We start from the raw sequence: 16,747 nt of genomic DNA, 5'->3' as shown, positions 1-16,747 counted from the left end.
TTATTGTTTAATTTTGCCTCAGCTTTTCAACCTTGACCAGTGGTTTTCATGTATGCTCTGTGGGTGTGCACTTAAAAAAATAATAAAAAGGTCATAAGAAATTTGGACTCATATCAACAAAAAAAAATTGCAAGCCTTTCACATTTTCTATTACTGTCAGGATTACTGATTTTTAAGCATTAATATGATATGTAAATTTAAGGGATTTGGCCTTATTTCAAGAATTTAGTAAATAAGTAAATGCTAAATAAAAAAAAAATATCCTAGATCATTTTGCTTATTTTAAGTAATATTCACCTAATTGTTGTACTTTTTTCTAAGGTGGCTTTTTGCAGTATAGTCAGGAATACTCAAAATGCTTGCAATTGAACTGGGTGAAAATACTAGTTTTGAGCATCATGAGCTTATTATGAGACACAAAACTTCACAATACTAGCTAAATATATCTCTGAATGAGTTTCCCAGGCTAATTTAAATACTATTTTTGAGCATCATGAGATTATAATGAGACACAAAACTTCACAATACTAGCAAAGTATATCTAAGAATGAGTTTTTCAAGCTAATTTAAAAACTATTTTGAGCATCATGAGCTTGTTATGAGACATAAAACTTCACAATACTAGCAAAATATATCTAAGAATGAGTTTTCCAAGCTAATTTCAAGCAGTCTCTTATATTGAAATGATGGTCTTATTTTAATAATCTTATCAAGCTAATTTGGGTTTGTTCCATTGGCAGATTAAAAAAACTTACTACAAGCAAAAAACATCTTGTTTTCATTTTTTTGTTTACCTCTTTTTGGAATGGCATTTTTTTTTGTGTATCTCATGAGGCATATTTATGGCCCAATGCCCCGAAACCTAGTGCAGCTGGCCTTCAAGGTCAGACCAGGCTTCAAAATGGTTTTCTATGCAAAAAAGCACCTGTAATCTGAGTCCCCTATGACGAGGGACCAGCTGAGTAAGAATGCATAATGCATCTGTGACCAACAAGTATTGTACCAATGGCAGACTATCATAAAATAAGGGAGAAAATATATAAGTGAAATGTCCGGAGAATAATTTTTGTCTGATCCCGGGATCTTGCTCACGTGTTTCTTGGCGCTTGTGTCACCTTGAAGCTCAATAAACATTTTGCATCAAACTTTGCTGAGTTCCAGTGCTGTTCTTAACTTTAAAAATTGGTTGAAGATGTTTTTCACTACACTATGATCAGGAACGAAAACGGGTCAGGGGTGAAAAAGGTGAGAAGGATATTACCCCTCCGGTCCAGCAGCATGCTCCCCCATAAGAAATTTTTTAATATTCCATATTTTAAAGCATAAATCTGATGCATTTTGAGATACTTTTTTGCCAACCTTGGGAGAGCTGGAGAAACGTAACTTAAGCCATGAGTCAAACATTATTATTGCCTCCTTACTAAGTATTATGCAAGCCATTTCATACCAGCCTGTCACTGGGTCTAACATTTACAGAATATGAGGCACAATGTGGTAGGGGCACCACAAATGGCTTAATGCGTAACCCCCACAAGAGATGATGGACATGCTGTAACTTAACTTGTCTGCTCTTCCATCATGATTGACAGCCAATACAAGTACCAGCATACTTTGAAGTCAAAATGCGTATCCGCTACACAAATTGCGTACAGGTTGGCAGGTCTGCCTATTGATAGAACGGCAGGGACGGACTGGGAGTAAAATAGGCCCTGGACTTTGATCCAGACCGGCCCACCAGACCCGGTCCCGCATACGCCACCACAGCGAGCGCCTTGCTAATGCATGCAAATTCTGTGCCCGTTGTGATGCTAGTTAGGAACTTCCATGGTTAATGCAAGCGCGCAAATATTTTGGGCTGATTTGAGCGGAAAAAAAAATTGGAGCTTGAAACAAACAAACATAGCCGTTTGTCCAATTGGTAAAACGTTGTCTAGTGAAAGTAGTTACGTTTACGTTTCTTAGCCTGGTTTTCCATCTTTATATTGTCTCAAATTAGCTTTCGATCTGTTAGTGTCACTGTTGTGTGTAAGCGGCATTAACGGTGCAATCACACTGCAGCGTAGCGGGGCGTCGGCTTCCAATTCATTTTCAATGAAACCAGGCATTGACGCTCGCGTAGGGCATTGTGGGAAGGCGAGCCGAGCGTTGCAAGTTGGATTTTCTCAACTTCATGTAAATGAGGAACGTGACAACGCTAGCAATGGCCAATCGGATTGGTTTCTTGTTTCTTGTAACATAGCAACCGTTGGTAATGGTAAACATTTTCTAGGTTTCAAGATGTTGGAGAAACTTATCGTATATGTGTCTACACACCCAGTCTTGTTTTATACGCCTCTGTACGATTAAAGAGACGTTAACAAAAAATATATACCTGGCACAGGGTTGCCGAGGTTGTCGGTGTCCCTGGTGTGTTAAATTCAGTCTCGTCATATTAGCTACTTACGTAGCTCTAACTTTTGTCTGTGCTAGCTGCATACTACAGTAGTCTAGCTAGTCTAGTTCACCCGGCACGAGATTGACATTCAACGTTGAAATGCTGGTTGGCAGTCACTTGCTAGCCATACAGTAAATGTGTAGTGGCCATAACCTAGCGAATGTTACTGGAAAAATGTATGAAGTGTTGTACTATAGCCTAGTTGACAAGATCATGCAACATCTAGTCAGCGTATCTGATTCCTTGCATCATGCCGTGTAAAAGCTGTATTTTGATCGAGACAGGAGCACCTATATTTATATCAACAATGATCGATATTGTAAGTACATGAACCCAAGTCTGAACACTTGTCCATGACACCGTTTTGCACAAAACTACAACAGTGACCTTAGAGAACTACAACTCTGTACTAACTTTTCTAACACGCCCCCGAGCGTGGTGCACTGTGGGAAGGCCAGCGGTGCAGAGCGTTAAAAAACGCTGCAGTGTGAACGCACCGTAAGGGCTGCATACGTTCATTTGGAATTTTCCACCGGAGCTTTAGCTAGCTAGCTGGCTAACGTTGCATTCTCTCATGCTGTGACTCAATTCATCAAGCTGTAGGTAACGTTAGCTAAATCTATGTCAACAGAGCTCCTGGGTAATTTAACTTAGATATACCAGTAATTATAAAAAATTTGAAACCATCTTTCACAAAATTCAGTCAGGTAAATAGCTGAGGCCAGGAGTGCTTTCAGCTTCTGATGATGGTCTGCACTGGTGATTTATTAAGGCCCTTGGCGTTAATATTTCCATTCACTCGCGCTCCCTTATGACAAGCGCACCTGTTCGCAGTTCACTGAAGAGGAATACCAGCCCCCCCCACCAAACAATTTCTCATCGAATCTACATATTCACGTAGGTCACCTATTTTGGTTTCAAAATGGCAAATTTCGCCGAAAGGTGAGGGATTTTCATGTCTGATGATAATAACGCCAATGGGTTATCACAGCATGGAAAACTTTGGATACATTTACATTACATTTATTCATTTAGCAGACGCTTTTATCCAAAGCGACTTCCAAGAGAGAGCTTTACAAAGTGCATAGGTCACTGATAATAACAAGATAGCCCCAAAGCATTGCAGGTAGCCAAAACAGAAGTACACATTGTGAACAACCAAAAATAAGTGCTAAAGGGAAGAAACCATAAGAGCATGTAGTTAAGCAAATTACAATTACACAACATGAATCTCTAAGTGCAAGTGTACCTGTAGGAAAGCAATAACAATAGGATTAAATATAATACAACAGTTTAAATCAGCTACCACTAACCAACAAGAGCAACAGTCTAAGCAAGAGTCATTGTGATCCTTGAGGAAACTAGCGTTGGGTTCAACAAACCATTCCTAAGTACCGTTGTACTTCCGGAACAAGTGAATCTTGAGCCTTCTCTTGAAGGTGGAGAGACAGTCTGTGTCTCTGATGGAGGTGGGGAGGTGATTCCACCACTGGGGGGCCAGGCAGGAGAAGAGCTTGTGTTGGGACCGGGCAGTCTTGAGCGGTGGGACCACCAGGCGGTTGTCTGAAGAAGACCATAGGTGGCGGGTGGGGGTGTAAGGCTGCAGGAGACACTTGATGTAGTCGGGTGCAGTCCAGTTCACTGCTCGGAAGGTCAGTACCAGGGTCTTGAATCTGATGCGGGCCGTTATGGGTAGCCAGTGGAGGGAGATGAGGAGCGGGGTAACGTGGGAGCGTCTGGGTAGATTGTAGACCAGACGGGCCGCTGCGTTCTGAATCCTCTGAAGAGGGCGGGTTGTGCATGCTGGGAGACCGGCGAGCAGCGAGTTGCAGTAGTCCAACTTGGAGACGACCATTGCTTGGACAAGCAGCTGGGTGGAGTGCTCAGACAGGTATCTCCTGATCTTCCGGATGTTGTAGAGGGTGAATCTACACGACCGGGAGACCGCAGCAATGTGGGCCGTGAGGGAGAGCTTGTCATCCATGGTAATCCCAAGGTTCCTGGCAGAGGATGAGGGGGTCACCGTTGCAGATCCCAGGGTGATTGAGAGGTCGTGGGAGATGGAGGGTTTTGCCGGGATGATGAGAAGTTCCATATAGGAGAAGGGATATCTCATCCATTCAGTGAAGGGGAAAAAACCAGAGAAAATGGTTCCTCACCTTCTCTTCTTTTTGTACTTTTAGAATATAGCAATTAGGCCCTTAACAATAACATTATAATGGACCATCAATATTTTTTATGTTGCATCCACAAATGTTCATCCAAAGTGGCGAACTGGATCCCAAACTATTTGTCTGAGTATGAGACTGAGGAGTATATTATCTGTACAGTACAGTACAGGAGACAAATGTGTTTGAAAATAGGTTAATAAAAAAATTATGTCAACACACTGCTGTATTTTCCATTATTTACTGTCATCTCCTGGTAGGACACCAAATTGCCTTTAGCAGCAGGCCCAACTAGAAGTGTGAGTGGGATAAAGAGAGAATACATTGGGGAAACTAAATTAAGTAAGAGGAAGAGAGGAAGAAAGTGGATTCAACTTGGTAGCACATTGAGGACACCCCCCCCCCCCCCCCCCCTCACCTTGCCCCGTAGACGTAAAAGCAGTAGATATGGAAGGTGAGCAGCGCCACCATGTCAGACAGCAGGGAGATGGCGAAGGTCAGGCCCAGGCAGGCAGACAGGCCCACGTACCACAGAATCATCTCAATGAACGGAGACATCAGGTGGATGTAGCCTGGGGTGTGTGTGTGTAGTATAAAAAGTACAAAAAGGAAACATCATGTGTGTGTGCATTTGCCACTAGAAGAAGTCTGTAATCTGTGAGTGTGTCTGTCTGTGTGTGCGTACACAAGTGTGTCCTACTCCTTAATCCAAGGTAGATACTGTATGGCAAAAGGGTGAGTGCATAGTGTGTGTGTGTCAATCCTACTCACTGATCCACAGGTGGATGTGGTAGAGGAAGAAACGCCCAAGGACCTGGTCCAGAGCCCGGTTCATCTTCAGGCCAGCCGGCGCTCCCATCAGCCACTGCAGAAGCTGTTCCAGTTCTTCAGCTACGTGCTAAAGCGTGGGGGCGGAACATCACGTCAGTCACTGTCTTTCACAAAGCCCACTTTTAAACACCAATATGGCTGGTACAAAAGGCCATCGGACGGTATTTAAATGACAAAAGAAGCGCAGAAAGAGGGATAGAACACACATAACATACAAGAAACGCTTTAAAGAAAACACACAGATGTTTCTCAAGCCATGGTTCTGTGGTGCACAATTATGTTCAGAGCAAATCAGGACTTTAGAACTGGTGAGTACAGCACAACATGACAGTTAGATCACAAATGTACACAACCTTCAAGGTAAACCGGAGAGGTTCCAAGTTCATATTTAAGCATAACAGCAGTTGTTTTATCATCTTTGATACATACAGTGTAGCCTAATACTGTTGTATTTTCCTTTCTAAGACCAACTAAGTTAACTCAAAGGGATCCCTTATTGTCAGAGAAAGTTCCCCCCGACCGATTCAGGGATATCAGCTAGGATTGAGGCCTGCCTCACAGACATCTCCGCCTGGATGACCGAGCACCACCTCCAGCTGAACCTCGCCAAAACAGAACTTCTCATCATCCCGGCATCTCCCACAATCTCTCAATCACCCTGGGATCTGCGACGGTAACCCCTTCATCCTCTGCCAGGAACCTCGGGGTCACCATGGATGACGAGCTCTCCCTCACGGCCCACATTGCTGCAGTCTCCCGGTCGTGTAGATTCACCCTCTAGAACATCCGGAAGATCAGGAGATACCTGTCTGAGCACTCCATCCAGCTGATAGTCCAAGCACTTGTCCTCTCCTAGTTGGACTACTGCAACTCGTTGCTCGCTGGTCTCCCAGCATGCGCAACCCGCCCTCTTCAGAGGATTCAAAACGCAGCGACCCGCCTGGTCTACAATCTACCCAGACGCTCCCATGTTACCCCTCTCCTCATCTCTCTCCACTGGCTACCCATCACGGCTCGTATCAGATTCAAGGAGAAATTAAGGATGTGATGTTTTATACTGAACAACACAGCATTCTTTGTCAGCAGATAACAGAGCCCTCTAAGTTAACCTCTATGCTTTCTTATCACCCTGGGGGAAGGGTGAGCATTTGTTAGGACTAGAGGATGTTGGGGGTTTTGGTTGTTTTAGGAGATACTGTGTGACTAGAACTGTAGGTGGAGACGCCAGGTCTGGTGTCCATTTGTTGACACCTATGTGAAGGAGCTGTTACGACCCCAGGACCGGAGATTCTGTTGTTGTGTTTCAATCAGGGTTGATGTTGTAAACACTCACGCACACGCGCGCCAGGTCTATACAAACAGGGCCAATGGAGAAGAGCCATGTGACATTTGCATGCCTTTGTGTTAACCAATGACGGTCAAGAGCGGGTTTGTTGAAATAGTTAAGCTAGCACAACATGATAACAGACAAACTTTGTATTGTGATCAGACTTTGTCTCCTTGCTGGCAAGCATTAAACTATTGTACTTTCTTTGATTCCGACGACTCTGTGGATTACTTGAGAAATTATATTAACAAATTGGTCTTTGCGAGCCGGATCTCAATAACTTTTTCCGCCGTCCAGGGTCGGGAAGTGACGAGATTAAAGAATAGCATAAAGCACAGTCTTGTTGGATTTCAAGGTAAGAACAAGATTTGTGTTTTATTTTTAATAATATGTTCTAAATCGAGAAAAACTTGTGCAGTGTGGTCGCTTAAGACTAATCACTGGTTAAAATATAGTCGGAAGAAAAACTCAGCTGTGAAGTTGTGCACCGAACTCACAATGGATTATGACCTGTAAATGTATGTTGGTTGAAATTGACATGATAACTGATTGTTATTTGCTGATGAATTGGGAATTGTAATTTACATGTTAAAAAGGTTTGAATGCCATTGGAGGGTAGAGTTCTGCATTTGTGCGTTTATTGATGCTGAGATGTGTTTGTTTGATAGATCTGGGTCTGGTGGTAGACACGTGCCTTACAAACATGTGTTATTAAATCCTAGCCAAACAAACAGGTTGATAAGGCCTGAGCGACCAGGACTCAGATATATGTGTGAACATAAGATAGGATGCAGAATTCGAACTCTCGATTTTCAAGTTTAAGTTAAATTAAACGTGCAGTTCTATCACATACATTTGCTTAATTCAGATCCAGTTGTGAGATAGTGAAGACTAATCACAGAAGTCACGTTTACTAACATATGGCGCCGGGGGTACCGGGAACAGCGTAGCAGGCTATTTTGCTAAGTTCTGTAGAAAGCCGTTGAGATAAATGGGCCGGTCCACAGTCGTTGTGAGAAGACTACAGGATTAAATGACTCTGTGTGCATGTAAAAGATAGTACTACATTAGTCGACGAGGACTAATTATATAATTGTTAAAACCGCGGTCTTATTGTGAATTTAACCATGGGTAATTGTTGTATTCTGTAAAAAGCCGTTGAGATAAGTTCTGTAGAAAGCCGTTGAGATAAATGGGCCGGTCCACAGTCGTTGTGAGAAGACTACAGGATTAAATGACTCTGTGTGCACGTAAAAGATAGTACTACATTAGTCGACGAGGACTAATTATATAATTGTTAAAACTGCGGTCTTATTGTGAATTTAACCATGGGTAATTGTTGTACACGTTGTGAGTATTTTGAGACTACTGAAGATGCTGAATTTTGCAATTTCGAGGACAGGAAAATTTGAAATATTTGAAAATATGGAGAACCAAATTCGGATTTAATGGTAAATTAAATGTGGACAGCTGTTCCGCATTAGTAAGAGATATCGGAGCAAAAGGAGGAGGTAATCAGAAAACAGATAAAAAACATGGCTTCGATCGTGCAAGGTTTGGTTACAGGAAGCACATAACAGAAAGCCGAAGAAATATATAAATACATTGGCTTTAGAGGATTCTGAGGATATAAATGCAGGAACATGTAGACAAGATGCAAATAGGCTCGGAGCAGACCTTGAAATGCCTCCAGACTTTTACAGATTACCAGAACCCCCGGCGTATGACCAAGGGACGGAAGGGAACATCCCAACTGCCCCACCAAATGAGTTATACCCGAACTTGCGAAATACGAATCCGAATATACGAATACGAAAGTTCTGGAATTTGTAGCCGGGGTGAATGGCTTAATTGAAAGCTATCGACTTAACGGTTTGGAAGTAGAGAGAGCAGTTAGACAGATACTTGGTCCAGATTGGTGCATGATCTGTGGTGATTTTAGGGGAACTGGTAATGATGGACAAGCTCTTGCCCCAGGGAATGGAGAGTTAACCGTCCGAACGCAAGCGCTCTTAGACCGAATACAAGGACGTTATAGGCCCGATTGGACGGAAGTTAATAGGTGTGTTCAGAAAGACGACGAGGATGTAGATCAATACTATCATCAATTAAAAGAGTTTTTTGATAATCATAGTGGTGTACCACCCCCTCTAAATATGCAAAATGACTTGCTTTATGAACAGCAGTTAAATAATGCGTTCCTAAAAGGATGTCTGCCTCAAATCTCTTGAGTTTGTTACTAAGCATATGGTAGATCATCGCATTTCTCGTTTAAATGCTACCCAGGAATATGCCCGACATGCTGAAAAACATATTAAACAAAAGAAAAAGGCAAAATCCAGAACAGCAACAGAAAAGCATGACTAGAGAGTGAAGAAGATGAATTAATGGAGAGATTGGGGAAGTAAAAAAATGTAAAAGCAAATGAACTACTGACTTGGGAAGACAGCGTTGAGGAAGGAGAGGAAATGGTTTTAAATATTGAACATGTAAATATGATGTTACAAAAGGAAGAGAGACCAGAAATTATGCTAGTTGGAAAAGGGACAGAGGTGAAGTTTTTGTGTGATTCTGGAGCGGCTAGAAGTTTAATTCACCAAAGTGACGCTCCTGGTGTTTTGAAAACGAATTCCTGTGTTTATGTGCGGTCAGCTAGCAGGCTGATACACAAAGAGGGCTTATCTGCATTAACATAGCTAGAGGACCCCGAGACAGGAAAAAGTGTGCAATGGCAATTTGTGCTGTCCAATGCTTGCCCATGTAATTTGTTAGGGAGAGATATGATGCAAGCATTGAACATCGCAGTGGTACCGACCCAAAGAGGTGTTAAAGCATTAAGAATATATGATAATACTGTGATCGAGGGAGAACATGTTCCTCATTACTGGTATAGCTTGGATTTAGTGAATACGGGTCCCGGGAGTGTGACGTCATCTCTCATCAAAACAGTCAGAAAGAGAGTGCCGCCTGGATCTAAGATAATGAACTTGGATGAATTACATTGTACATTATTTTACAAAATGTCTAAAGGATCCGAACCACGTTATGAGGAACAACTATCCAAATTATCACAGTCTCAGGTACACATTACAACTCTTTACTGGGACGACAAGGGCAACTCCGCAGCCCATTGTGTGCTGCCTTCTGATGCACGAAAATTGTTTCGTGCCGGGGAACACCGCATATGTGGACTTCAAAAAACAGGCAAACTACTTGGCAGGATTTAGGCAAATTAGTTTTGAGGGGGAGTGCAGCAACTGACTGGCAGTCACAAGGGAATGGAGACAGTTACAGCGCTGATCAAGATATTTTCTCGAGAACTCTGAATTGGACAACTCATGCAAAGGTAGCAACACATTTAGATGGGACAAACAAATCTAGGCGTGATTGACATATGTTTACTTTAACAGAGGAACAGGACCAGACATTAAAGGAGGTTCCAGAAAGCCTCTGGTCTAAAGGGAAAGCAGACGTGGGGCTAATAAATGTTTTTCAACCAATTGAGATAACAGCCAAATCCACCTTTAGACCACATCAGAGACAATACCCATTGAAACCAGACGCAGAGGAAGGCATAGATCCAATCATTAGGGATCTTTTAAAAGCGGGTGTTATAATTCAATACCCCGCTCTTTCCTGTTAAGAAGTCACCTCCCTCTTCTGGGTGGAGTATGGTACAGGATTTACAGGCTGTCAACAAAGCAGTGATACCTAGGGCCCCCACTGTGCCAGACCCACACACTTTGTTGAATGATTTGAGACCAACTAGTAGAATATTCTCTGTGGTTGACATCAGTAATGCATTCTTTTCAATACCTGTACATCCTAATAGTCAATTTTGGTTCGCGTTTACTTATAAACAGAAACGCTATACCTATACAAGAATTCCACAGGGTTATTGTGAATCTCCTACTATTTTCTCTCAAGCTATGTCTAGTAACTTGGCTAAATTCACACCACCAAAGGACAGTCAGATTTTACTTTATGTAGATGACATTTGGTTGCTTCCAATACAGAAGAGAATTGCAAAATTGATACACTTGCATTGTTGAAGTTCTTAGCAGAACAAGGACACCGTGCAAGCAAGGACAAGTTACAATTGTGGCAGAAGACCGTTAAGTACCTTGGTTACAATCTTACACAGGAGGGACAATGTCTGGATGAAAACCGAAAAACGGCTATCTTACAAGCACCAAAACCACGAACAAAAAAGCAAATGATGTCGTTTTTAGGGGTAACTCATTTCTGTAGAAGTTGGATCTCAAATTACGCAGCTATTACCGCCCCCCTAACTGCGCTGATTTATGAGTCACCGATGGCAGCGGTGACTCATAAATCGTACCTTTTACAATGGACACCAGAAGCGGATAACGCTTTTGTTGATATAAAAAGGGTTTTAGTGGGATCAGCTGTATTGGGGTTGCCAGACTATACAAAACCATTTACCCAAACTGTTGATTGTAAAGACGGACACATGACTTCTGTCTTGACTCAGACACATGGGACAAAGGAGAGACCGTTGGCCTACTAGTCTATGAAATTAGATTCTGTAGCAAGAGCACTTCCCCCGTGTGTACAAGCAGTTGTGGTGGCCTCTATGGCGGTTCAAAGTTGTGCAACAATAGTACTATTTCATCCACTCACTCTAAGAGTACCTCATGCTGTGTCAGTGATCCTATTGCAGAACAACATTTCGTATCGATCGCCATCTAGACATTTATCTTGTATGACAGTATTATTGTCTCAACCACATTTGACAATTGAGAGATATAACACACTTATTCCCTCCACTCTAGTGCCCGTGGCCACAGATGGAGATTTGCATGATTGCCTGGCAGATATTTCTGAGAAGGTGCTGCCAAGAGCTGACTTGAAAGACACGCCCTATGATGATAGTGAAATCACAATGTATGTTGATGGGTCCAGTAGGAAAAATCCTGATGGAACAAATGCTACTGGGTATGCTGTAGTTACTCAAACCAAAGTTTTACAGGCTAAACCACTTCCTAGAAATTACTCAGCTCAAGCCGCTGAATTAATCGCTCTCACAGAAGCATTAAAACTTGCAAAAGGAAAAGTTGTGACTATTTATACCGATAGCCAGCACGCCTTCTCAACTGTGCATGTGTTTGCACAACAATGGAAAAATAGAGGTATGGTTACGTCAACAAGAAAATACATAAACCACAAAGATCTAATACTTGCATTACTTGATGCTATCCAGTTACCTCTGAAAGTAGCCATATGCAAATGTGCGGCGCACACTGGGAAATCAGACCCAATTTCAATAGGCAATGCTAAAGCCGACGTTGCAGCCAAGGAAGCAGCTATGCTGGACATGTTAACACTATCAGATACGCCAAGCTATGTAGTTTAGACAGTGTTGAAAGATATGCAAGATGTGTCCCCTTAATCTGAGAAGACTAAATGGTTAACAAACGGGGCAACCGTTACCAATGGGTTATATAAATGACAAGACAGTAAGTTTATATTACCAAAGAATCTGTTTCGTTATGCAGCTGTATTGAGCCATGGATTGAATCATGTCTTAACAGGGGGGATGGTAGGATTGATAACGAAAGTATTTACAGCCTATGGGTTCATAAACTACTCTAAAACATTTTGTTTAGCCTGCCCTATCTGTGCAAGACACAACACTCAAGGGAATGTGTAATGTTTTAATATATGAAAAATGACGGAGTAGGCAGAGCTTAATCAACAGGTACTTTACTCAGGGCAGAACTAGCATGGCATCCCCCGGAAGTCACTTCTTCATGTCTATACAACCTGTATCAGTACTTCCTGTGCTGCATTAAAGGTACATGACACAACATTTTCCCCTTTGTAGAAAAGGAGTAACTACCCTACTGAAATACGTACAAGTATAATAGAAAACACAGGTATGCAGAACAACTTACCCTTTTGACTAACATTACTGTGCAATTAAAATAACTCCAGTGCAATTACTACAGTAACAGTGTATCAGAAATAGAGCATATAGTAATTTCAACAATCAATGGTCACTGATTCAAAGTGCAAGTGAAACAATCGTATGCATCACCAGAATCACAGTATAGTATTACATTCTTAAGTAACAAAGTCTTGTAGCCAGGTAGGCTGACGAGTATCTCGCATGGGCCTAGGCTCAGGTGATTCGTCGGGTGGTTTAGTGTCCTCGAGTGGAGGTGTGTGTGTAGTGATGGGAAAGCCAGAAAGGTGGGAGGCATTCCAGGTATTTCCATTACTCAGTCTGTATGTACCCTCACCAATCTTCTTGCTTATTGTCAGAGGATCACTGAACTTCCTGTGTCCTTTAGGAACATGTAGTGGGTTTGTCACCCGCACTCTGTCCCCTTTTTGAAAGGCAGGAGGACGAGCACCACGTCTGGCATCCGTGTATGTCTTCATTTTGTGCTGACGTTGGCTGACCCTGTGACGTATGTCCAAGTCAGTCAATGTAGGAGCAGGAGGTGTTGAAGAAGGAGGCAGCAGTGTCAACTTTGTGCGCATTGGCCGTCCATGGAGAAGCTGGAAAGGTGAAGTCCCAGTTGTGGTGTGCGGTGTGGCACGGTAGACGTGCAGAAAGTCAGTCACAGCTGGTTTCCACGGCTGCTGTTGTTGAATGGCCAACTGTACAGTCTGTTTGAGCACTCTGTTAAATCTCTCAATTTGGCCTTTGGCAGCAGGATAGTAGAGAGATGAACGGTGATGGCGTATTTTTCTTTCTTGTAGGAAAAGCAGCAAAAGCAGCAGAGGTGAACTGAACACCATTATCTGTAACCATGCTCAGAGGATTGCCATGGCGGCTGAACACAGTTGACAAGAAGGCGATCACAGCTTCAGTGGTAATAGTGCGAGTGAAGGCAACCTCTGGCCATTTGCTATAGTAGTCGGTCAGTGTAATTGCATACCTGCATTCTGGAGGAGCAATGTCGAAGGGGCCCACTATGTCCACAGCGACCTTCTGCCATCGACCACCTGGCAGAGGAACTGGTTGCAGTGGAACTGGGCGCGGCTTAGCTGTTTTGTCATTCAACTGGCACAGCTGAAAGGAGCGGATGGCATTGAGCACCTCAGCATCCATCTTTGGCCACCAGTAGAGTTCACATAGTCGTTGCTTTGTCCGTACCACCCCTTGATGAGACTCGTGTGCGATGGCAATCAGGTCAGGGCGCAAAGCTATGGGCACAATCAGTCGAGAGCCACGAAAAACGAAAGGTTCTTTGACAGAGAGTTCTAAGCGCAGCTTGTAATATAGCAACAGGTTAGGGTCAAGGCCTTTGGGTGAAGGAGGCCATCCACGCGTGATCTGTGAGCAGAGTTTTGTAAGCTCAGGGCATGTAGCACAAGCAGAGTTGAGGTCAGTGGCAGACAGAGTGTGACTGGCAGTAGTCAGGAGAGCAACGTATTCAGGATCACAGTCGTCACTGTTAGCAGGAGCAATGGAGCCATCAGGTGAAGGAGCAGCAGCTAAAGGTAAGCGAGACGGCTGGAGCATTTTCAACGCCTAGGTGGTAGATTATGTCGTAGTTGAAGGACATGAGACGAGAAGACCATCTTGACACACGTAGACCAGCACACCCGACGCCCTTGGTGGTCAGCAGCGTCGTCAGCGCCTGTCGGTCTGTCCATAGGGTAAAGCGGCGTCCCCAGAGGTATGTACGTCACCGCTCGACAGCCCAAACGCATGCTAAGGCTTCTTTTTCCACTGTGGCATATTTACGTTCAGCAGCAGAGAGAGTTCGAGACGCAAACGCTACAGTCCTTTCAATGCTGTCTAAGCCCACTTGTGACAGTACGCCACCTAGGCCATAGTCCGATGCGTCTGTAGACACTATGGTGCGCAATGTGGGATCAAACAAAGCCAAGGCCTGGCTATCCAGCAGCATGCTTTTAACATTCTCGAAACTAGTCTGCGCCTCATCAGTCCACTGAAAAGCACTGTGAGTTGATCTCAGGCATGCTCTCATTGGTTCCACCACAGTAGCGTGGTTGGACAGGAACTTGGAGTACCATGAGAGCAGTCCAAGGAAGGCGCGCAGAGTTGAGGCATCAGTAGGGGCAAGCACATTGGAAATGGCCTGTATACGTTTAGGATCAGGCTGCAGTCCATCAGCTGAAATGACATGTCCCAGGAAAGGCAAGCTGGGCAGACGGAAACGACACTTCTCATCGTTGAGTTGTAGGCCAGCAGATTTCAGGCGATGTAGAACGGTGTCCAGAGCTTTGTCGTGGGCAGGCATGTCATGGGCATGTACAATTATGTCGTCCAGGTAGTCGTCTACCCCTGGCAGGCCAGAAAGGACAATGCTCATCATTTTCTGGAACGCAGAAGGCACAGAAGCAAGTCCACATGGCACACGACGAAAGCTAAACAAGCCATCAGGTGTAATGAATGCTGTGAGGTCACGACTGTCTTCATGCAATGGCATTTGGTAGTAAGCACTAGTCAGGTCAATTGTAGAGAAGACGGTGGCACCTTGTAGGTTAGACAGCAGTTCATCCATATGGGGCAATGGGAAGGCATCCACAATGACTGCTTTATTGGGTTCGCGCAGGTCAACACACATGCACATTTTCCTGACTTTTTCTGAATGACAACAATTGGTGACACCCATGCGGAAGCATCAATGCACTCAATGATGCCCGCTGCTTGCAGGTGATTCAGTTCCTCTGTCACTGCACTTCGAACAGACAATGGCAGGCGACGTAGCTTTTGACGTACTGGTGTAACGGTGTCATCCATTTTCACCAAGTGAACAAAGTTCTTTGCACAGCCAAAAGCAGGTGTAGGTGTAGCGGCGCATTCCAGCACCGGAGCAGGAGACGTAGAGGCGTCAGGAGGCAGGACCCTGTTGTGCGCTATGCAAAGCTGTAGTGCTGTCATGAGGTCTCTCCCCAGCAGTGGAGTCCCAGTGTTCAAAATGTAGAATGTGCATGGAGCTGTGCGGCCATGTAGTGAAACATTCGCGGACAAACAGCCAAGAACAGGGATGTGCGTTTTAGAATAAGACACAAGCCTGACCTTGGACTGAGTCAGCTGAACGTGGTTGAAATGGCGCACGTAGAGGCTTTGTGACAGGATGGAAACAGAAGACCCAGTGCCGACGACTAAGTCCACTGTACATGGTTGTAAGTGATGGGCAGTAATTTCCACTGTGCATGTAATGTTTGTAGCACCACTGGCAGCAAAGTCCGTGCATAACGCTAAAACTTCAGGAAGTTCGACTTCACGCACATCAGTATGGGGCTGTGTAGAACGACAGACTTTAGAAAAATTTCCAGTCTTTTTGCATTGCTTGCATGTTGCTGCTACAGCTGGGCAGTTAGCTACATTGGCTGAGTGAGCATCTGATCCACATCGATAGCATGTTATCTTTCTACTTTGATTGACAGGAGCATTGGCGCCAATAAAATTCGTCCTTTCCCCTCTCCCCCTTCTGTTTGAAGTGTGTTGCACCGCTTGTACTGGAGCCACGTGCGTATCAGCCATTTCCTTAGCTTGATGTGCAGCAGACTCGATTTGAGTAGCCAAGTTAATGCTCTTTCTAAAGACAGTTCAGGCTCTAGCAACAGTCTTTCACGTATTCTTGAATTGCACACATTTTCTATCAATTGGTCACGTATCATTTTGTTTTCACGATCACAAAAATCACAAGTTGACACAGATCACGTAGAGCAGCAACATACTGTAAAATTGACTCGTGGGGAGCTTGAGAACGTTTACGAAAAGCATGACGCTCCACCACTGTACTAGTCTTCGGATTAAAGTGTGCTTTCAATGCATTAACGGCTGTATCATAAGTGGTACCCGTGTTAGGAAGATTGTAGAAGATTATTTTTCCCTCCGTACTGAGGCAGTGTAGGAGAACAGCTCTTCTTCTGGCAACTGGCCAAGCATCTCCGGTCGCGTCGATAACGACCAGGTAGTTTTGAAAGATTTGAATCCAAGTTTTAAACGGCACAGCAGGCTCACCGGGGCACGGG

The 16,747-nt window shown here is 43.9% G+C and overlaps 1 protein-coding gene across 3 annotated transcripts in view; it reads right to left on the bottom strand.

Annotated features, from left to right (window-relative positions):
* Positions 1-16,747, bottom strand: part of pigq (phosphatidylinositol glycan anchor biosynthesis, class Q) — a 152,828-nt gene that overhangs the window by 22,255 nt on the left and 113,826 nt on the right. For all 3 annotated transcript variants that reach the window (XM_047038805.1, XM_047038804.1, XM_047038807.1), the window contains 2 exons: positions 5,374-5,500; positions 5,021-5,174 (listed from right to left, as the gene is read on the bottom strand). In XM_047038805.1, the coding sequence (XP_046894761.1) occupies positions 5,021-5,174; positions 5,374-5,500 (281 nt within the window). The remainder of the gene's footprint in view (positions 1-5,020; positions 5,175-5,373; positions 5,501-16,747) is intronic.

This window comes from Hypomesus transpacificus, chromosome 17 (assembly GCF_021917145.1).
Source record: "Hypomesus transpacificus isolate Combined female chromosome 17, fHypTra1, whole genome shotgun sequence".
Taxonomy (NCBI): Eukaryota; Metazoa; Chordata; class Actinopteri; order Osmeriformes; family Osmeridae; genus Hypomesus; species Hypomesus transpacificus.
Note: the sequence above shows the minus strand (reverse complement) of the source record. Positions and strands in the feature narration are given on the sequence as shown.